The sequence below is a fragment of the Phocoena sinus genome, chromosome X (assembly GCF_008692025.1).
Source record: "Phocoena sinus isolate mPhoSin1 chromosome X, mPhoSin1.pri, whole genome shotgun sequence".
NCBI classification, from domain to species: domain Eukaryota; kingdom Metazoa; phylum Chordata; class Mammalia; order Artiodactyla; family Phocoenidae; genus Phocoena; species Phocoena sinus.
The window spans coordinates 34394611-34418310 of NC_045784.1; the positions used below are offsets into that span (position 1 = coordinate 34394611).

The 23700-nt window shown below is 39.4% G+C and overlaps 1 protein-coding gene across 1 annotated transcript in view; it reads left to right on the plus strand.

The window, feature by feature from the left end:
• The window catches only part of OTC (ornithine carbamoyltransferase), a 56773-nt gene extending 41305 nt beyond the window's left edge, over positions 1-15468 (plus strand). The window contains exons 6-10 of the mRNA XM_032620093.1: positions 1012-1134; positions 6607-6660; positions 6741-6890; positions 8521-8658; positions 14401-15468. Coding sequence (XP_032475984.1) covers positions 1012-1134; positions 6607-6660; positions 6741-6890; positions 8521-8658; positions 14401-14460 — 525 coding nt within the window. The 3' untranslated portion in view covers positions 14461-15468. The remainder of the gene's footprint in view (positions 1-1011; positions 1135-6606; positions 6661-6740; positions 6891-8520; positions 8659-14400) is intronic.
• The last annotated feature ends 8232 nt before the right edge of the window (positions 15469-23700 follow it).

Below are 23700 nucleotides of genomic sequence, written 5' to 3' on the forward strand. Positions count from 1 at the left end.
GCTTTATCGTTACCAGATTATACATTCATCAGGTATAGTGAAATGTTCTACTCATATTGTCCCCTGCAGGACCTGGTGCAATGCCTTCATAAAGGAAATTCTCAAAGTAGGAGCCGAATGAATACATAGCAGTTTATTAAGGGCGTGGAATCTAAATCAGATGAACCTGGATTTACATCCAAGCTTAGCCACCCAGTAGTTCTGTGAGCTTCAAATTAGTTAGCCTTTCTGTTTTTAAAATCTTATCTTTATAAATATATAAACGTATAAAATATACGAAACCTACAGACACTTCAAGGAAAGTAAAACAAATATCCATGTGCCCATTATACAGTTTTGCCAAATCTTACTTTAGAATTTTTTGTTGTTTTTCAATAAAATGTTACAGATAAGAGTTGAAGTCCATTTCCTCGAACCCCGCAAAGAAATTTTTATCCTGGTGTTTGTATTTATAATTTCCAAGCATGTTTTTATACTTTAACTGTACATGTCAATATCTATAAACAACCAAATGTATTAATGGTTTTTAAACTTTATATAAACGGGAACTTACTCAACTACCATGCTACACTGTTCTAGGTGCATTGTATTTCCCCTTTCTTATACCAACAAGTGTAAGATTCATAAGGGCAGTGATTTTTGTCTCCTTTGTTCATTGTTATATCTCCAGGGTCAAGGACAGTGTCTGGACATTGATGGTTCTCAATTTGTTGAATGAAAGAATAAATACAACAAAGATTCAGATTTGAAATATATGAAAATGAGTCTCCATATGAGTTCATATGATGTCTTGGCTTAAGATATTAGGACATATTGCTGTTTTTTTGTGATTGTACCTTCATGTTATTGAATTGCTCTGTATAATGCAAAAAAAAAATTTAGTAGCTTATTCTTTCCAAGAAACCATTTAAAATTGAGATATAGATTGTTTCCTTTATTGTAACCCTAATAACTGTTTCACATGAGTGGATTTCCTCCTAGATGTAATCTCCTCCATCCCTTGCCTTTCAGGAACACTACGGCTCTCTGAAAGGCCTTACCCTCAGCTGGATTGGGGATGGGAATAACATCCTGCACTCCATCATGATGAGTGCAGCGAAATTCGGGATGCACCTTCAGGTGGCTACTCCAAAGGTAGGGCAACTTTCTGCCTTGAAACTAACCCCCTTTGAAATCATTCCCAGATGCAATTACCTAGTGAAAGACAAACCTCTCCCATTCAAGGAGAGGACAGGTGAGGCCACAAAATTTAGGTTATGTTACTAGCCCTACTATTATAGCTACCCGGCCTCTTGAGTTTCCAATTTCCCATCTCTACAAAAAGAGATAGTCTTGCCTGATGCCTTTCACCCTGTAAGTCTGTGTTAAAAGCATGTCTGAATTATCCCTTTGAGTACCCTGAAACCAGCCATTATGATGACTGGCATTCTTGTGCATTGCTACCACAAAGGCTGAAGAAAGGAATGAAATCCAGACAGCGTAGAAATCCCAAAAGGCATGGGGAAGATGCTGTCATTTTTTGAGTACTACGATTTGGTTAAAAAAAAAAAAATCACTCTAATGTAAAGGACACAGCAATGGCATGTACACCAGCTTAGTGTTTCAAAACCCAAATCCAGGGGCCCTTCAGCCTTTTAAATCTGAGTCCTGGCTGTGAAGCTACCCCCACTTACTTCCTACCCTGCTATTAATCTCTCACAGGATGTATGGGAAGCGTGACTTCTTTTATAGGTCCAAAGTAACCCTTTATGATACACGAGAAACTGGTAGTAATTGTTGTCTGTGAGAAGTGAAACTGGGAGATTCAAGGATAGAGGTAGGAGGGAGACTTTATTTCCACAGTATATCCTTTTATGTGGTTTGAATTTCTTAACATGTAAATGTTCTACCTACATATTAAGTCCGTAAATAAATACACCAAAATAAAAAAGTGCAGATCCCCCTAGGAGAAGCCCTATGTTAAGATACTCCCAGCCTCGAGTTTGGGATTAACAGATGCAAACTATTATATACAGGATGGATAAACAACAAGGTCCTACTGTATAGCACAGGGAACTATATTCAATATCCTGTGATAAACTATAAGGGAAAAGAATATGAAAAAGAATGTATCAATATATATGTATAACTGAGTCACTTTGCTGTACAGCTGAAATTAACACAACATTGTAAATCAACTATACTTCAATAAAACTTAAAAAAAAAGATACTCCCAGCCTCATACAAAATAAGTAGGCCTTTTAGAGGATAAAAACTAATTCTACAAGAGACTCATACACAAATCAGTCCTGAAGGATCTCCACCGAACCTTTTACATACCCCCTCTCTACTGAATTATTTTCACCATTATGTTTCTCATTAGCTACAATTTCCTATCAGGAGTCTTTTGAAGGGAAAGCTCCCCTAAATAGAAGCCATTTCAGAAACGAAGTAAAAGATAGAACTGATCTTCTCATTAAGGGATGATGATTCACAAAATTGTCCACCAGTGTTTCTGACCGAGCATGTGTTTGCCGTTATCTCAGTAGTCACTGCTGTGGTTCACCCTGATAAGCTAAGACATTCAGAGGTGAATATGTGAGGCCTAAAAATTCCTCCTTGCTTCTGCTTCCTGAGTTTAAGAGGGACCCAGGGCTTTCTGGGGACATGGGGCTATCAGTGCTAAAACTGGGAGGGTCCCAGGCAAGCTAGGGTTATTGGGTCACCCAAGTGCCATGTCAGGCACTGTCCCACAGAAGGGGGCTTCAGCCTGATCCAACAAGTGAGCTCTGGAGTGTAGGTTATACCCCAGAGTTGTCCCAACGCAAGGCAAGGAAGATGGGCTGTTATCCTTGGAACCCAGTCATTGGCCAAGGGCAGCGTGGGAGGTAGGGTGGTGAATCCCCTGGCACGTTTGGCAGGAAAAGCAGTCGGTGGCCAGAGGGCCATCTTCTGAAGAAGGGCTGTGACTGACTGTAAGGTGTTAAAAGCACACTGAAATAGGGAGAGGGGGCAAAAGATGGAAAACGGGGTCCTCTGAGGGCATCTGGGTAGAGCACTAGCATTGCTGCATCCTTCCAGAACCAAATAAAACAAATAAGAGAAAACAAAATGCTTTTCCCTAGTGTTCTTGCTGAACCAGTTTGAGTCAATGCACCTGCTGCCTTAGTTTCCCAGGACTGCCATAACAAATTCCTACTGGGTGGCTTAAAACAACAGAAATGTATTATCCCACAGCTCTGGAGACTAGAAGTCCAAAGTCAAGGTGCTGGCAAGGCCACACCCCCTCCAAAGCCTCTAGCGGGGGATCCGTCCTTGTCTCTTCCTACTTCTGGTCGCCCCAGGCATTCCTTGGCTTGTGGCGGCATCACTCCAATCTCTGCCTCCATCTTCTTCCCTTTATGTCTGTGTTTCTTGTCCAAATGTTCCTCTTCTTATGAGGATAGCAGTCATATTAAATTTAGGCCAACCCTAATCCAGTATGACCTCCTTTTAACTAATTACATCTGCAAAAACCCTACTTCTAAAAAAGGTCACATTCTGAGGTTCTGGTGGGGAAGGAATTTTTGGAGGACACTGTTCTACCTAATACACTTGCCATAGAAGAAATGTCAGGCACAGGCAGCAGCATATATTGGAAGCCACCCTATTATAGTAAACTTTGGGGATGCAGAGAGCTAACCCTTACAACAGGTAATCCTCTTTCACTCAGCATGAACTGGAATAAAGGGTCGGATCTGACGTGTGAATAAGGTAGTTCTTCTTCATTTTATGGGAAGAGTTAGCACGCTCTCACTACAAATCTAGCTTGAAGAAGGGCTTTATATTAATGCAAACTCTTACTGCATTTGGGTTTTACAGATAAAACATACGTTGACAATAGTTGTTCCCTGCTATAAGGTGTTTTTGGAAAGGTTTTATTCTGTTGGAGAAATACATGATTTAAACATTTGATTGCACGTCAAAGATGTTTTATTAACATCAAAGGAAAAAATCCCAATATTATAATTTCACTTTTGTTCTTATGCAGAAACTCATTTAAATGATAAAGAGTACTAAAAGCTGGTTCAATTCTGGTGGGAGTAACAGTTTTAAAAAGTCTTCTGGAAAGTCTGAAGTGTAGAAGTTGTTCCATCAATTTATAAGTAGACCTATTTCCTTTAAAGATAAAGCTAGGAGACTTAGTGTAAACTTAAGAAGCACTGAAAAGTTTCCAAGGCCATAGTTAATCTATTTCTCCATTCTTCAACCAATAACTTACATATTCAAGAAAACATAATTTTGTCCTTGATTGTAAAATTGTTCCATAAACTATTGATGGTAATGATTTTAACATCGTTCTAAGTGAATATTTAGACTGACCTGGGTCTGTTAATCACCTTCTTCGTCTGGTTTTAAGATTTATGTAAAAGCCAATGAGTGATTTAGTATTGAAAGCTGAGCTGTGAGTAAAGAATTCCTCTTTGTATTCTCAGTCATGGCCCAGCGCATGCAAGGTTGGGTGATTTTCTAATTTCCAAACCTCTCTGTTGGTTCTCTAAGTGCTTATTGATTCCTTCTCTAAGAATGATTATACTTAGGGAGTATAAAACCTGCTTTCCAAAGGGAAAGCTAAATTTTCAGGGCAGGAGGTACATGGGGTAATAGCCAGGCCTCTGCATTTATGTTTACCAGTATGAATGGTCACAACATTAGTTACTAAATTAGCAAGCCTTACTAAATTAATGACCTTCCCCAAATTTCAGTAAACAAAGCTCCAGAATTTATGGCTATTTGAGGATGATAAAGCTGCTAAAATGTCTGCAGGTATCATCGTCATCTGATAGTTTCTTTCCTCAAGAATTTTTTAATGAGAGAAGGAACTATTATAGATAATTATGTGCAAATAAACACAATTTCAAATGAATAAATCTGAACACGCCTGTTGTGGGTCAAGTGTCCTGGGAAGCAGATTCTGAGAGTTTGGCATGCCGGATGTGTAGGATGTTTATGACACCGTGCCCTTGAGAAGGGAGGCGAAGGAAGCAGGAGTGGGCAGAGGGAGAAACCGAACTGCGATGCAGGCCCAAGAGCAAACTCAGCCGACCTTATGGAGAATTCTAGATCTGAGATGGCCATTTAGGGCTGTCCCAAGTTGGGAGGATGGAGTCAGGTTTTTATGTCCTCCTGTCAATCAGTCACTGGATGCAGGTGGCCTTGGAAGGGTACGCGACCCTGGGTGAGTCGGCTTCTGTGCAGCTGAGGCAGTGCCCCGAAGAGGGCTGACAGCTGAAAGCCGTCGTCTGGCGCACACGCAGCGGCTGGGACAGTAAGTCTCTTATTCATGAAGGGGGACCTGGGTGACACATCACAGCACCCATCGCAACGTCCTACTGAGAATTTATAAAACCGAGTCAAAAATAAATTCTAAGAATTCAGAAAAACAAGAAGGATGGAGGATGATGAGAATAATTATGGTGTTTGGACTGACAAGCCTTCCACGTGGAGGGTCCAGAGGTGAGGCAGGCCTAGAGTTTTGATAAAGGAGGAGCTGACATGTTCCAATGAAGACGCCCGGAAGGGGACAAAGGGGGAGGTGTGCAAGGGTGAAAGGCTGTGATGGCAGAAAAGGGCAAGACGTGTACAAGGATGACAATGAGATTGGCTTTCCTGCAGCAAGATGTTCAGAAGCAGGAGATGTCGGCGGGGAGCCTTGATACTCTTAATCGGCTTCGACTTAAGAAACACGTAGCAAACATTGAAGGCTTCGGAGAAAACAATTCTTTCTGCTGCGTATAGAGCAGATTGGAAGGTGAGGATGGAGGCAGAGGGGTTACCTGTGGGGTCTGGAATAGCTTGGGGGACTTCAGCTGTTCCCACAGTGTCGCCCCCCACCTAGGGTTCAGACCAGACTGAGCAAGTGAGGTACCCAGGGTGCAAAATTTGTGTTTGCACGCCTGACAGTGAGCGCTTGCCTCACCCAAGTCCCGACCCTGCCCTCACCAAACCAACCCAAACGAATATATTTCAACAAAAACTGTATACTTGCTGTGCAAAGGCCGTTTCAAAGCAAGCTCCCTGCACACAGAACCCTGGCCGGTGAGCGCACAAGAGTAAGATGTGTGCATGTGGGCTCTGAGTATTTAGCTCACGTGGTGAGGGAAGGTTTCTCTGAGGAGGAAACATTTGAGCTGCGACCCGAAAGCATTATCCACGTGGCGTGGGTGGGAAAAAGCATTTCAGACAAAAATAGCGTTAAAAAAAAAAAACAGCTTGTGGAGAGACTCTGCAACAAAAATGCATTAAGTTGTAGAATTATGTATATAATCCTCTTAAACTATTAGAGGACAAGAAGAGGTGCTACCGAGAGCTGGAAGGCACCACACCCCATTTGTCTTTATGACGAAAGAGGTCAAAGATAATAAAAGACAAATGGGGCAATTGATTACCTTTTAAAATTCCCCCAAAGCACCATTAAGGTTTGAAATTCTAGATGTCAACATCATATTCTACTGAACATGGTTGAGCTACAACTTAGAGCAAAAACAGGAAGGAGAGCAGGGATATTGTTGAAAGGAAAATAATGCATGTATAAGAAGGCATTTATAAGAAAACTGCCTAAATCACAGTTCATTCTTCCCCCTGCAGGGTTATGAGCCTGATCCCAGCATAACCAAGTTGGCAGAGCAGTATACCAAGGAGGTATGCTCCTTATATGTAAAGGTGTAACTGTCTTTCCCTGTCCTGTGAAGTTCTTTAACCGGCTTGCTCGTGTATGCCAGAATGGTACCAAGCTGTCACTGATGAACGATCCATTGGAAGCGGCTCGTGGAGGCAATGTATTAATTACAGACACTTGGATAAGTATGGGGCAAGAAGAGGAGAAGAAAAAGCGGCTCCAGGCTTTCCAGGGTTACCAGGTTACAATGAAGGTACAAACTGATGCCTCTCTTAAGGTTCATTAATTCCATTCATAAAGGCCAGAATCCTCTAATCACTCATTCACTTTGGGGAGAACAGACTGTCCCTTCATTCCCTATAAAGGACTCACTGACTGTAGCCCCCAGTGATTTCTCTCCTCCTGAAGATTAGCTCTGTCCTTTGGAAAGACACTTTTGTCTGGGATGAAGGAATTGAAACCCAGGCAGAAGAGAGAAGCAAGCTTTTCCCTCTCACAATGGTGGAGGCATCAGAATTCTTTGCCTTTTGTGTCTCTTTGCAGACCTTTTCTGTGTATTTACATAGTCCTACACACACACACACACACACACACACACCCCTCCACCCCTAATGATTTATCATAAATGGTAGATTGGACATATTATTGTGACTTATTTTTTCCACCTAACATCTTAGATTTTCTTGTCCATTCATTCAGATATTTTTCATTCTTTTTAATGGCTGCATAGAATTCCAAAGTATGAGTGGAACATATTTTACCTAAAATGTTTCCTGTTGAAAAATTAGGCCATTTCCAATTATCCCAATTATAAACAATACTGCAATGAAGATCATTTTATATGTATTTCTTTGTGCAGGTATTACTAGAGAATCCTCCTTCTAGGGAGAAGAATTTCTGCGTGAAGTGGTATATACTTTTGAAAATATGAGAAATGCTGCTAAACTGCCCATCCAAAAAGGATTGACAATTTATAATCCCTCCACACTCTCCGTTCTTAGTTGCAATTTACATTTTTAACTTTTAAAAATCTGTATCTCATGCTTTTTAAAATTTGTATTTCTCTGATTACTGATGAAGTTAAACATCTTTTCATGTTTATTGGCCATTTCCATATCTTTTTCTATAAACTATAATATTCTTTCATATTATATCACATTATCCTTTGCCTATTTTCTATTGTTTCTTTAACAGAAACAAAAAAAATTTAGTACAAAGGCAGTAATTTTGAGGTAATAATTTATGAGGGAATGTAGTTTTGAATCTGTAAGCGAACGATGAAAATGGATGGGAAAATGTAATTTTCAGGAATTAACTGTTAGAGAAAATTAAAATTACTAGGACATTTGCATGAAGAATGAACCACCTAGCGCATAGTGCCCATAATCCTGTTTAATGCACTCCTATCTCAGAGCTCTTTTTCAAAATTGTTTTAACTAGTAATGAAGTATGCTTCAAGTGCTAAAGACCATAATTTTGAGATAACCTAAAAATATAACACTATCACGTAAACGCAACCTTTAAAATACATTGGGGTATAACTGGTGACTTTTGCTATCAGCCACATATTACCCTAGTAGAGTTCCTTACTGAAGTGTCCATTAACTCACTAGACAGAGTACCAGAAAACTGAGTTAGTGGTTTAATTTGGAGTGGTGATCTCCCAAATCAAAAAAAATGACTAGAAAGTTCCATAAGTTGAAAGGACCATATACATTTCCGATGGGTGCCTTGAGCTTAAACCCTCACTCTGCCCCTTTCTCTCTCCCTTTGCATTGATCTTTGACCCCGGGTCAGAGTCAGAGACTCTGACTGTGAAGAAGACAAATGTGACAGCCACATATAAGAGTCAAAACACAGTCTTAACCGCATCTCTTCTTTAGATGGCTAAAGTTGCTGCTTCAGACTGGACATTTTTACACTGCTTGCCCAGAAAGCCAGAAGAAGTGGACGATGAAGTGTTTTATTCTCCACGATCACTTGTATTCCCAGAGGCCGAAAACAGAAAGTGGACAATCATGGTAAGCAAGAAATGGTGACTGGAGGAGAGGGAATTCTCTGTGTGGCCTCCTACTTGGTCATTCATGCCTTTTGGTAAATAATAAGCAGCTGGGATTACCCACATACATTACTTGCTCAGATAGCATCTACTTTTTTTTCAGAAAGTTCATAATAGATTATTATTGCTTAAAGCATTTATAGTATATTTTCAATGGAGTAAAACTGACCCCCATCGAAATATATCTATTTTAGTCAAAATTCTTGCCGTTCTTGATCAGTGTGAGCACCAGCCACCATTGCCCGCCAACCATGATAAGTTGTATAATTCTTATACAATAATTTTAATATCCCCTTGTTAACGTTTATAGAAGCCCCTAATTCAGTGCCTGGCACAAAGTGGGCATTCAAAGAAATCTTATTTCCTTTCTCCTCTCTTTCTTCCTTTCATTCCTTGCCTAGATAATTGTTTTGGTTCTCTATTGGCTTTAGCCCCACAGACACGTTTGTTTTTAGGTATAGAACATTTCCAAAATTGCAGCAAGACTAATCTTAAAAATTATTGGTCCCTTTAACAGAATGCCACTAGTTTCATCTTCATCACCACTATTCTAGGAAACATTAACCTCACACCTCTGCTTTATAGTATCCCAAACACCATTGTCTTTTCTGGAAAATGGAATACTCCAGTGCCATAATTTAGTACCACCATCTTTTAGCGATTTAACTGATCTCAATTACTATACCAGCCAGGGTCTTACTGGCAAACAATAGAGTCCCCTTCAGGTAGAGAGATAAAAAGGAATTTGCTAAAAGATATTAGGCACCTCCCAGAATCTCTGGGGAAAGACGGTGCAGCGAATCCTTCTTGTATACCACATATTCAGTAAGAAAGAACACAGGCAGGAAAATTGCCGAGCAACACTGTGGTTCTTTTGTAACCACAACACCACTGACACAGGCACCCATAGCCTGGTACCTAATGCCCTGGAAACTAAATGCCAGATAGTCCATTATAGTTTCCCCCACTTGCATATGAACTAGAAGATCCAATCTCCCAGAGGTGGCTTCCACTGCACGTTGTTCACTCATGGCTGCAAGATGCAGCTGAGTGGCATGCCTGCACCCCAGCTACAAGGGAGTCTGGGAAATGTAGTTTATAGCTTTCAGTATACGGAGTAGATAAAAACAAGCTGGAAAGGACTATCTGCTAATTATTTATGTAATCTATAAATGGATATAGATAGGGTTATTGTGAGCATTAAATAATGCATGTAAAACATTTAGTATGTTATCTAATGCACTGTAAATGTTATTATAATTATCATCACCATTATCATCTTCATTGTTGATCTAATGCAGTGACCAGCAGAGATTTGAGCTCTACTATAGCTGACTAGAAGCCAATCATGACTCCCTTTGCAATGAAAAGTTGTGTATCAGGCCTAAATTTGTCATATCTAACAAGAGGGATGTTTTTTTTTTTTTTTTTTTTTTTTTTTTTACTGTACCTTCCAGCTTGCTACCTCAGGACACTAACTTTGGCCAAAATGGCAATTGTCATGTCATTTAGACCAGTGCCTCTGAAGCTTTAATGTCTATTTGAATCATCTAGGGATCTTGTTAAAGTGCAGGTTTGGATTTGGTCTGAGATGGGGCCCAAGATTCAGCATTTCTAACAAGCAACCAGGTAATGCAGATGCTGCTGTCCTGTGGACCACATTTTGAGGAGCAAAGATCCAGATGACGAAAAAAGAAATGTGAGCTCTCCAACGCATATACCTCAGGAAGAAACACAGCAAAGAATTGGCCTCAGGCTCTATTCTTTATCAGAGGATGACTGAAGTTACAAAGATAAATTGTTTTCAACCCAAATCTGTTAAAATAGGTCCTTTGTTGGAATTCAGAGGGGGAAACTAAAAGTAAGCTTTCTAAAATATCATTTATGAAGAGTCTCTGCACATCTGAATTTTTAAAGAGCTTATTATGCACATCTTTCAATTGAATTTACTTTAAAAATTAAGTACTTAATGCATTCACATAATTGAAATGTTTGGAGTGTATATATTATACATACACACAGTGAAATGTTATGCCCACCCATTTTCCACCACCTAAGTCCTACCACCATCTCTCCATCTCCCATCTTCCTTTCCCTAATGGGAAAATATATTTTAAAGAAAACAAGAGGCATAGTCATATTAAAATGAAAGTAGAGAATCTAAAATAGAAAGAATACTCGACTGGGAGTGAGGAGACTTGAATTCTATAACTGTCTTTGATGTCACAACTGTCAGCTGTGTCATATTGCATAAGTGTTACCTCTCTGGGTCCCAGTTTCCTCACATATAAAATAAGCAGATCAAGCCATATAGATGGCAAGTGATTTTAATTCTTAGGTCCTCAATCTCATTAACAGGCTACTTAGAGTCCTATGTTCAGAAGGTTCTAAGCCTGCCTGTGGTCTTGGAAGGAAAGAGTGGCATAACTGACTAGTGAGACCTGACATGGATTCTGGAAGGGGGTTGGTGACACACATGCTGTCCTCTTTATGTCTCTGAGCCAGATGATTTGGCAGTCCCATTGAATTAAGTTCATTTCAGCAATCATATACTGAACATCTACTGTGTGCCAGGCCCTCTGGCAGGCACTGGAGATAAAAAAATGAACACTGTGCAGTCCCCACATAGCCTGTACAATTCCTAGAAGCATGGCATTTCCAAGAGGGATGAGACCTTAGAGATTGTCTAGTCTAAATTCCTATTTCATAGGCAAAGAAATTATTCTTAGACAGCTTATTTAGAATGGCATTTAGGCTCAGCATTGCTGTGATAGAGTCTTCTGGGATGTTCTAAAGGCACAATACTTGTTTTCCTCTAGAATTTCCCTATCCAATACAGAAGCCACGAGGCGCATGTGGGTATTTAATTTTTTTTTTTTTTTTTTTTTTTTTGGCTGTGCCGTGCAGCATGTGTGATCTTGGTTCCCTGACCAGGGATCGAACCGGCGCCCCCTGCAGTGGAAGCGTGGAGTCTTAACCACTGCACCACCAGGGTAGTTCCTAAATTTAGACTTAAGCTAATTAAAGTATAAGATTCAATTCCTCAGACATACTAACCACATTTTAAGTGCTCAGAAGCCACATATGGCTGGTGGCTACACTATTTGTATTGGACAGCACAGACATAGAACATTTCCATCATGGCAGAAAGTCCTATTGGATAGCACTACTCTCTAGAGAATGATTTCCACACACACAATTTCATTTACAATCAGGATAGAAGAAGGAAGGAAAGATACAATCTATCCTCAAGTTCTGAGGTGCCCATAATGACTAATGTAATAACTAAATAAGGTGAAGGGCTTGTTCTAAAAGCATATAACATTTTTAAAGCAAAAGTGTACTCTTTCAGCAGTCACAGTAGCTTTTTAAGGCCTTCATGCTGGGCGATTTCCAGCAGTGCTGTTCAGAACACTCCAGTAATCACATCATTCTCTCCATAGGGCACAGGCCTTTTGATCTCTTTGTTTAAAACACACACACACACACACACACACACACACACACACACACACACACACACAGACATGCATGCTCTCCTTCCCACAAAGCTACCTTTTGTATTTTTCAATAATTACTAAGGCTGTAGGACTCATGAAGAGCCAGGGGGGTTTCTTCCTCTACCTACAAATTTTACTGTGGAGCTGAAGTAACCTAAAGGGATCCTGCAAAAAATCTGCCACTTCAAAGCACCGCTATTGTGATGACCCTTAGATACACAACACTATTGCAAACGTAGTTCATAGTATTTTATTGTCTCTTCTCTCCAAGTTAGAGGTGCCAGATAAAATACAGGATACCCAGCTAAATTGGAGTTTCAAATAAACAATAAATAATTGTTTAGTATAGACGTGTCCCATGCAATATTTGGAACATATTTATAGTTTAAGAAAAATTATTGTTTATCTGAAATGCCTATTTATTTATTTATGTATGTATATATGTATGTATGTGTCTAACTAAATCTGGCAACTCCATTCCTAACTGACTTTCTAAGATTTAATATTTGAAAATAAATTTGACATATGCAGTGACCATTAAAAACAAAACCAAACCTGAGATGTGATCCCAGGAACCCATAAGAAAGCTTAAAATGTCTTCCTGGAACATGTTCTTATCCCAGTGTTTGACCTTTCTATTTCCTCCTTGCCATTCAGATCTCAACTTAAATGTCATTCTTTAACAAGATCTTCCCTGGCCACCCTCTCTTAAATGGTTCCCCAGCATCCTTTATCCTGTTTTTTATTTTCTAATGACATTTATCACTCCTTGATATTTTCTTTTTTGTTTCTTGCCTGTCCCCTCCCTATAATGAAAACTCCTTCATAAGAGCATTGATCTTGTCTGTAATGTCCTTCATTATACCTAGAAGGGTACCTGACAAATACCCTAAATATGCGCTCAATACATTTTTGTAGCCTGAAGGCAATACAGAGTACTGGCTGGTTCTAGAACATAGGCTTTGGAAATCAGGTTAATATTCTGGCTCTCTGTGTGATCTTGGGAAAGTACCATAACTCCTCTAAGCCCAGTTTATTCATATGAAAATGGTGGTCAAGGTCCAGGACAGGCAAGTCCAGATCCACCCCTTACTACCACCACTCAGGAAAATACCTATGCTTCAGTTTCCTCATCTGTATTTTATATCTCTTCCTACCTCACATAGTAGGAATGGATCATAAATAGTACGATGCACATAAAGCAGTCAGCACAGGGCCCAGCACGTGGTAACTCTTCAATAAATACTTTCAATGGGCACATCTGAAAGACAAGACCTGCTCTTGCTTGGTCAAAAAGCAAGAGCAAGTACCTGAAAGGCAGTAAAACTACCTCTTCAGAGTGGAGTCAGAGAAACCTGGGTCCAAACCCAATTCTGTACTCTGTGTTGTTTCCAGGATTGAGTTTCTCATCTATAAGCGATAATAACACAAGCTGCCTTAGAAGGTTGTTGCGTTACATGAGACAATGCCCAAACAGTTCTCTCTGCCTCACTGCAGCACCTAGCACAGTGCCTGGCAAATACTTCTTGACCGACTAACACATGATAAGGCACTTCGTCTGGTACATAGTAAGCACTCGATCAACATTTGTCATCACTGTTTCTGATCTTATTACTATTGGCATTACTGTGGAAGTTGGGAAGAGTAAAGGTGAAAATTCCCATTTGTAGCTGCCAGCCTAATGGGAAGCTGTACTCTCGGTTATAAATACTCTTTCATGAGGGCCCAGATTCGGAAAGACATTATTCATTAACCTAAATGATTTACCTTAACTACTCTACATCTGATTTATTCTAACCTTCTCTAGGTTACAGGTAGCCAAACCACAGTGTAGACACAAGGATGGGAGGGATTCTATTTCTCTAAAACCAGCCAATACCTAGGTTTCACTATGACTAGAACATCCAATCATGGCTACCACCTTGGAATCTCACTTCAGCTCTCTCCCCCACTAGTCCTGGAATGAGGCCTAAATAAGCATGGTGTTTGTGTATGTATTTGGGTCACCCTGATCCCTCCTGACCTCCCTTTATCCAAATAAAAATAAATATTAGTTCAGAACCATCCCCTTATCGTTTCCTCGGGAAAACACATTTCAACCATAGGCCTTCAAGGCTGCAACCTGGATCCTCTTCCGTAGGTCCCTAAACAGACTCTTGCTAATGTTTACCCATTTCTTTCTCTTTCTCTGTGTGTCATCCCAGGCTGTCATGGTGTCCCTGCTGACAGATTACTCGCCTCAGCTCCAGAAGCCAAAGTTTTAATGCCGCGATGCTTCTCAAGAGAGAAACCATCTTCTTCAGTAACAGAATGAGTCAGTTTATGAGGGAAGGAGAAGAGAATCTAAGAAATAAACAAATCTTGATACAGGGTATAGGTGAATGATACATTGCTTTGCCATTGTGAAACCTTCCTGAAGCCCTTAATTTAAGTGCCGATGGACTGTAACACGTGGCTTAACTTCGTTTAAACTTTCTAATTCACAATTTCTGAGTTACATTTGGGTACCATATTCATAATCATATACATTTGCTTCAACTAAACAAAATACTGTGTTCATAACACATAATGCCTAAGCCATTAAATGTAATCTACACTTATTACCTTAATAAATTATCACCCACACTAATTTATAAGTAAACATTTCCCAGACAGTCAGCTGCTGGTAGATTTGTGGGCTGTGTTCATATCCCCTAGGACCAACAAAGGAGCCAGATGATCCATCTTGCTTATGTAATACGATTTTCAGGCAAATGAGGTAGACAGACATTCACTTACGGAGGCAAATGATGAAATTCTTAGAAAAACAGCTATAATTATGTCCAAACTCTGGAGTTTTTTCTAGTCATTTGTGGAAGGAGGGTCCTTCAAGAGCACACATCTCTTTTCTATAATAAATACTTAATGTTACAAGCCTACAGAAGCCTTTGGGAACAAGTGGTAAAACCATGAATACCTAGCTCGGAATATAACATCCATTAGTGACATTTTAGTAGGTTCAAATTCTCCAGCAGGCCCAATTTAATTTTTTCATGTTTGTGCTTGTCACGAATATAATCACACCACACACTGGGTAGTTCCATAATTCTACTACTTGCTACATTTAGTCCATTTTTTTCCTCTAATTTTTCTTCAAGATAATAAATTTTTTCATTACTGGATTATTATGTAATTAAAGCTGGATGTCTCTTGTGGGTGAACACAATGTGTATTGTTGAATTATTATGATATAATTTGAAATCTTTAGTTCAAATGTTAAATAACTGAAACTTTAAAAAAGTAACATATTTTACAGAGGACAAGAAAAGTAATTACCTTTATATTCCATTTCTACTATTGGAAGAATGTTTCCAGGCTGGCTGACTGCTATTCTTCAGCAGATAGCTATGATTTAAATGAGGGAGTATGAGATGAATTACAAATCAGATGTGCAATGAAGATGCAATAAAACATATTTAGTAGGGAGATGGAGGAAGGCTCGTAATATTACAGGAAAAAATCAATTTTTCCAGTAAATGTCAAAGGTGACTTTCATGTTTATGGTAATTTATTGGGAGCACTTAAGAAAGAAAGTGTGGAGTTTCATGAGCTATCTTCTTTCGGCAGAGGGTATAAGAACAATTTAACTAGGAGGTGCCATGAGTCTACACACAAAGGACATAATCCTGAGTATCACTCCACTTTCTAAATAGTCTCCTATGGTAACGAGCTCTCATCTCTTTACTGGCTATTCTCTGAACCAAATAGAAGGTATAATCTTCCCTCAATCGGAAAGAACTTGTATCATTTTCTTGCCAAAATGTAGTTACCTTACCTCAAAACGGCCCAAATCTTTCTTTTTTATGAACATACAAATTAACACTGTTCTCAACCTAAGCCTGTAGGAATTTATTTGCTTTCTTAACTTTTCATCTTAAGAAGACATTATTTATATTGTCAGGAATAAAGAAAACCGGGAAGGAAGAATTTAGTATTGATATTAATTTTTCCAAAGGTATGTTATCTCCTGTTTCTTTTTACCCCTTTCTCCCTCACTCCCTTTCCTGTGTAACTACTGTAATGACACAGATTAACAAAAACTCCAGCAATGACCCTTGGGCTGCTGGTGTAGTAGATCCTATCGACTTAATTAATATAACTAGTCAAAGAGTTCCTTTCTTCCAGGCTTTCTCCACTGTAACAATGGAAGTAAAAACACCATGTAATTACACTGCAATGATTTCTGTGTAGGGGAAGAATTATCAGTTGTTTTCTTTTTTCCCTGCAGTGATGTTTCTAGGAACTTTGGAAAAATAATTCAATGTCAGATATTCGAACAAATATTGTGCTAACAATTTGACTATTGTAACACCCCCAGGCAGAAAGATCCGCATAGATTAGCATGGCAATGCCACATTAGAGCTCCTACACAAATCAGCGACCCTAGAACTTCAGTTAAAATGGTGAGGGCCTCTTGGTCCAACGCCGAAGTTCCAAGGTAAATCTTCTCATATGATGAAAAGGAATGAAGAATACATACAGAGAGGGTGTCCAGAACACATTCTTTTTTGGGCATTTTCGTCTTGGACAGTCTCATCAATGGAGATGAGCCGCAGCATGTCTTCAGACATGGTGCTACTCACAATTTTGTAGGATTGATGACAAATATGAAAGGTCATTTCAAAGAATGGAAAACCGTTCAAGTCACAATGATTGGACACCTACAACCAGGAACACTATATACTGACAGGCAAGATGTACTCTGTGCAAAGGTCTCAGGTAAAAGGTGTGAGTAAGGGTTAAAACCCGGTCTGCACTTCAGATACCCAGGCTTGTGCCTCCTTATAGGCCTTACAGCCAGAAGGAAGGAATGACATTTTTGTAAGTTGTCCAGCAAGAGGGGACACTTTTCAGTGTTTTATAAACCTGAATAGGTGCTTTGTTTTAAGTCACACAAAGGGCCAGTATCTGGTCGGGGTAGACCTACTTTCACTTATTTACATCAGGAATTTTTTTCAATATCAGCTTGTACTTGATTAAAAGGAGACACATAGGGACACTTCAGTGATACCTTTGCAGTTTTGCCTCAGTTTCTGCCACAGTTTCAACGATACATTGCTTTGCCATTGTGAAACCTTCCTGAAGCCCTTAATTTAAGTGCTCACGCACTATAATATTGGGAATGGAAATGATAGTATCTGTGCATTTTTGTGTGGCAAACACATGACACAGGTCATTGAGGCAGGAATTTGCAATCAACTCTGCAGTTCTCTAATATTTTAAAGTCACTCATCCCTCATAATTATCCAGTAAATTTAATATCAATTATTGACAAAAGAATCGTGGTCACAACAAGTGGAAGTGCACTCCTTTATATGGACTAAATCTTTTCACAGTCTGAACAGTGCCTGACTTGTATCAATGACACTGGACTTAGTTTCTTATCCATGTTTTTGTGAAACTCATTCCCAGAGGCAATGCAGGTACAACAGCTGCCTTCTGCAGCAAAATCGTTAGGCAAGTGAATTTGTAAACTGGAATGAGGCTTAGAAATGATCCAGATCACCCCTTCATTTAAAAAAAGAAGGAAACAGGAAATAACAATAAAATGTTCCTAGGATAGAAAGATATTCTACAGGGAGGGATAATGCATGTGTTCAACACCCTCTGCAAACTATCTGGGATCCTACAAATGTAGCCACTTGATTTGACTTACTTCAATGGCTGAATGGGGAATAGGAAACTGGCTGGTCCAGGACTTGGATTCTATGAGGCCAACAGAGGAGAGGAGAGTTCACACCTAAGCAGAGATCGATACAGATTTCAGGGATGTGAACAGTGATCCAAAAAGCATTCATGTAGTAGATGCTGTTGGTGTCTCAACCAGATGTCTATTAACCTGGGTTCGCCCACCCCCCAGCTGCTGTCAGGGTTGGATACTAATGGCTCACAGCTGCCCCTTTTGCTGCCCTCAGCCATCAGGAACCACTTATCCCAGGAGGTTACACTCTCACCCTCATCCCACTGCTGGCAGTGCACAGTCAGTGAGTAACTGATAGAGAGGTGTACAAAAACTTGGCTCTCATCCTTCTAGGCAGGACCAACCCTGTGGTGAAATTCATGCTCCAGAGCTTCCCTGGGGATTAGGCTGAAGCCAGTATCTGTCTGGGACCACATCCTTGGTTAGCTTTCCCTGAGGCTTAACCTCCTTCCCTTGCTTCTCTTCTCCTGAGAGTGCTTCCTCAATAAATCATTTGCACAGGAATCCCCAACTCAGGCTCTGCTTCTAGGGAATCTGATCTAAGAAGATCCATGAATAAGATTTTTCAGAGGTCTGTACTGTACTGCTGATCCTTCAGGCATCAAGGGAGGAGTAGGAAGATAAGAGGCCATTAGACAAATGGTGAAGAGCTCGTGCTTAAGCAAGCAAACATTTTTCTGGTTACCAGGATCAGTCTTCCTTAAGAAGGAAGCAGAACATTATAAATAACAAATATTATTTTCCTGTCACATGTTGAAATTCATAATGAGGAATTTATTAGCTGCATGGAATAGGAGACCAATTTGCTCTCCCCGGAGAAGAGTACACCTGAGTTAACTGACAATATTGCAGGTTTATTTCTGTCACAGTTAAACACTAGAGGTCGGCAACTCTGACAGCCGGTCTGCCCTTTGCATTGCCTTCCTCACTTCCCCCAAAGCTTCCTATTCAGCAGGTCTGGATTGGGGCCTGAGAATCTGCATTTTTACCATGTTCCCACGTATGCCAATGCTGCCAGTCCAGGGACCACACTTTGAGAATCATCATTGGTATGAGGTAATTAATTCTAAAGAATCATTTGAGGTGTCTTTATCCCCACATCCATAAAGCACCACCATAAAGCATTTGACATAACCCAGATCCTCTGACTATTAATCTGTCTTTGGAGCCACTGAGGCCTGGGTTTTATCCCTCCTCTGCTATATAACAGCCATCTAATCCTACTTTCCTTATCTGTAAAATGAGAATAATAATGCCCATCTCATAGTGTTGCTGAAAGGATTAAATGAATTAACATATGTAAGAGTATTTGGCTTAAAGCAAGCGCTAAATAAATATTAGCCCCCTTTTATTTGATTGATTGTTTTTAATACTTTATATTTTTTCTTTGGCCCTTAATAACAAAATTATATCCCACCATCAGAAACACTGAGTAGAATAGCTTTTTGCCTAAAAAAAGGCAAAGAATGAGTTTGTCTTCTGAAGTTGGCAGAAGCCAGCAGCTGATGCTTCGCTTGAGTCATCTCCTTCTAGAAGCTGCTTTGTGAATGCCTATGCTACCCAGGTGAGCGGCCTGGCTCTTTGCCAAACCGAATCATGGAAGCCAACAAGTGCAAAAATCTAATCAAAGTGACAACTCTTTTTTTTAAAATTTAATTTATTTTTTATATAGCAGGTTCTTTTTTTTTAAGTTTATTTCTTTTTGGCTGCATTGGGTCTTTGTTGCTGCACGCAGGCTTTCTCTAGCTGTGGTGAGCAGGGGCTACTCTTCGTTGTGGTGCGCGGGCTTCTCATTGCGGTGGCTTCTCTTGCTGCAGAGCACGGGCTCTAGGCATGCAGGCTTCAGTAGCTGTGGCACATGGGCTCAGTAGTTGTGGCTTGCGGGTTCCAGAACATGGGCTCAGTGTTGTGACACATGGGCTTAGTTACTCTGCGGCATGTGGGATCTTCCCGGACCTGGGCTCAAACCCATGTCCCCTGCATTGGCAGGCAGATTCTTAACCACTGTGCCACCAGGGAAGTCCCTGCAGGTTCTTATTAGTTATCTATTTTACACATATTACTGTATATATACATAAAGATGTATAGTTATCTATTTTACACATATTACTGTATATATGTATATATATACTGTATATATGTCAATCCCAATCTCCCAATTCGTCCCCCCTCCCCCTCCCCCTTTCCCCCTTTGGTGTCCAAACGTTTGTTCTCTCCATCTGTGTCTCTATTTCTGCCTTGCAAACCAGTTCATCTGTACCATTTTTCTAGATTCTACGTCTTGTTTATAGTTTCCTTTGCTGTGCAAAAGCTTTTAAATTCCATTAGGTCCCATTGGTTTATTTCTGTTTTTATTTCCATTACTCCAGGAGGTGGGTCAAAAAAGATCTTGCTGTGATTTATGTCAAAGAGTGTTCTTTCTAGTTTTCCTCTAAGAGTTTTATAGTGTCTGGTCTTACATTTAGGTCTTTAATCCGTTTTGAGTTTATTTTTGTGTATGGTGTTAGGAAGTGTTCTAATTTCATTCTTTTACATGTAGCTGTCCAGTTTTCCCAGCACCACTTACTGAAGAGACTATCTTTTCTCCATTGTATATCCTTGCCTCCTTTGTCATAGATTAGTTGACCATAAGTGCGTGGGTTTATCTCTGAGCTTTCTATCCTGTCCCATTGATCTATATTTCTGTTTTTGTGCCAGTACCATATTGTCTTGATTAATGTAGCTTTGTAGTATAGTCTGAAGTCAGGGAGTCTGATTCCTCCAGCTCCATTTTTTTCCATCCAGATTGCCCTGGCTATTTGGGGTCTTTTGTGTCTCCATATAAATTTTAAGATTTTTTGTTTTAGTTCTGTTAAAAAATGTCATTGGTTATTTGACAGGAATTGCATTGAATCTGTAGATTGCTCTGGGTAGTATAGTCACTTTCACAATATTGATTCTTCTAATCCACAAACATGGCGTATCTCTCCATCGGTTTGTGTCATATTTGATTTCTTTCATCAGTGTCTTATAGTTTTCTACGTACAGGTCTTTTAACCTCCTTAGGTAGGTTTATCCCTAGGTATTTTATTCTTTTTGTTGCAGTGGTGAATGGGATTGTTTCCTTAATTTCTCTTTCCGATATTTCATTGTCAGTGTATAGGAATGCAAGAGATTTCTGTGCATTAATTTTGTATCCTGCAACTTTACCAGATTCAATGATTAGCTCTATTAGCTTTCTGGTGGCATCTTTAGGATTATCTATGTATGGTATCATGTCATCTGCAAACAGTGACAGTTTTACTTCTTTTCCAATTTGTATTCCTTTTATTTCTTTTTCTTCTCTGATTGCTGTGGCTAGGATTTCAAAACTATGTTGAATAATAGTGGTGAGAGTGGACATCCTTGTCTTATTCCTGATCTTAGAGGAAATGCTTTCAGTTTTTCACCACTGAAAATGTTTCCTGTGGGTTTGTCATATATGGCCTTTATTATGTTGAGGTAGGTTCCCTCTATGCCCACTTTCTGTAGAGTTTTTAATCATAAATGGGTGTTGAATTTTGTCAAAAGCTTTTTCTGCATCTATTGAGATGATCATATGGTTTTTATTCTTCAATTTGTTAATATGGTGAATCACATTGATTTATTTGCATATATTGAAGAATCCTTGCATCCCTAAAGTGACAACTCTTTTGCTTAGGAAAGCATGACGGGAATGTACATTTATGTGAAATAAATCTGAGGCACTTGGCAATTGTCAGACTTGGGGTCTAGATGATAAAAGGGGAAAGGGATTAGGAACAACTCATCAGGGTTTATTTATCTTTGGGGCTAGAACTGCTTAAAGGAAGAAGTTTTCAAATTGTTTTTAAGGCAACAGTTCTTAAATGTTTTGTTCTCAGGACCTCTTTATACTCTCATAAATTATAAAGATCTCAAAGATGTTTGTTTATATGGTATATATCTAGCAGTATATATCACATTAGAAATTAAAACTGAGAAATTTTCAAAATATTTATATATTATTTAAAGCTAACAATAGTAAACCTATAATATTTTATGAAAATAACTATATTTTCCAAAACAAAGTTAATGAATAGAGTAGATGACATTGATTTGTATTTTTGCATGCCTGTCTTAATAGAAGACAGCTGTATTCTCATATCTGTTTCTGCTTTCCATCCGTGGTACTATGTTGGTTTGAAGTATAGGAAGACTATTCAGCCTCACAGATATAAGTAGTTAAAAAGGGAAGTAGCCTTTTCAAATAATCATGAATATTCTTGGATGTTACACTGAAACTCTACAAGTGATAGCTCCTTAAAGATTAGTTGCAGTGTGGAATCCGAAACCACATCAAGAACTTTTCTACACTGTTACATAAAATTTCACTTTGAATAAATCTTTTGCCCATGTGTGATTCTACATTGGTCATTTGGAAAATATTAGTTCACTGAGTTATGCAGATCTTCCAAATGATGGCACATTACATTATGTAAAATTTAAAAATCGCATTTGTTAATACCACCACTGCTATGGTCTGAATGTCTGTGTGCCCCCAAAATGCATATGTTAAAATCCTAGCACCCAAAGATTATGGTATTAGGACATGGGATTTTTGGTAAGCACTTAAGTCATGAGGGTGCACTTAAGTCATGAGGGTAAGCACTTAAGTCATGAATGAGATTAGCATCTTATAAAAGGGACTGCCCAGAGTTCCCTAGCTCCTTGCACCTGGTAAGGACACAGCTAGAAGGCGCTATGAACCAGGAATAGGGTCCTCACCAGAACACAACTATACTGGCACCTTTATCTTGAACTTCCCAACCTCCAGGACTGTGGGAAGTAAATGTTTGCTGTTTATAAGTCATCCAGTCTATGGTATTTTGTTTACAGCAGCCCAAATGGGCTAAGACAACCACCTATCTCATTAGAAAAATCTTTAAGTATTGCCAAGAAGATAAAAATTTTACACAATTCTAATTTTCTCTTGAAAGCTCAAATTTTATCTTTGGCAACAAATTCTGTCAGTTACTTTGCTTGAAGTGAAAGGTTCACCTCATTCATTTTCAAAATGTCTGCCAAATACCCAAGTCCAAATGACCATAGTTTGTCAGTTTTTTTTAAAATTAAAACTTGTGTACCATGCAAGGGGCTTCCCTGGTGGTGCAGTGGTTAAGGATCCGCCTGCCAATGCAGGGGACACAGGTTCGAGCCCCGGTCCGGGAAGATTCCACATGCCGCGGAGCAACTAAGCCTGTGCGCCTAAGCCTGTGCGCCACAATTACTGAGCCTGTACTCTAGAGCCTGCAAACCACAACTACTGAGCCCACGTGCTGCAGCTACTGAAGCCCACGTGCCTAGAGCCCATGCTCCACAACAAGAGAAGCTACCACAATGAGAAGCCCATGTACCACAACGAAGAGTAGTCCCCACTCACCACAACTAGAGAAAGACTGCGCAGCAACAAAGACCCAACACAGCCAAAAATAAATAAAATAAATAAATGTAAACAAACAAAAAACTTGTGTGCCATGCAAAAGGCAGCTAGTTCAACACACAACTCAAAGAATTGCATATGTTCTTATCTTCAACATATCTTATCATCATATTTTGTTATGCAACAGAAAGGCTTAATGCTTACTTCTCATGTCATCACACAGAATATTAAAGAGACATGTACTCAAGGGTTGAAATTTAATATTAATAATTTTTACTGCTTCATCAAGGACATTAGTAAGTGAATCTGGCTTTTTTAAAAAAACTGCCTGGGCCTTCCCTGGTG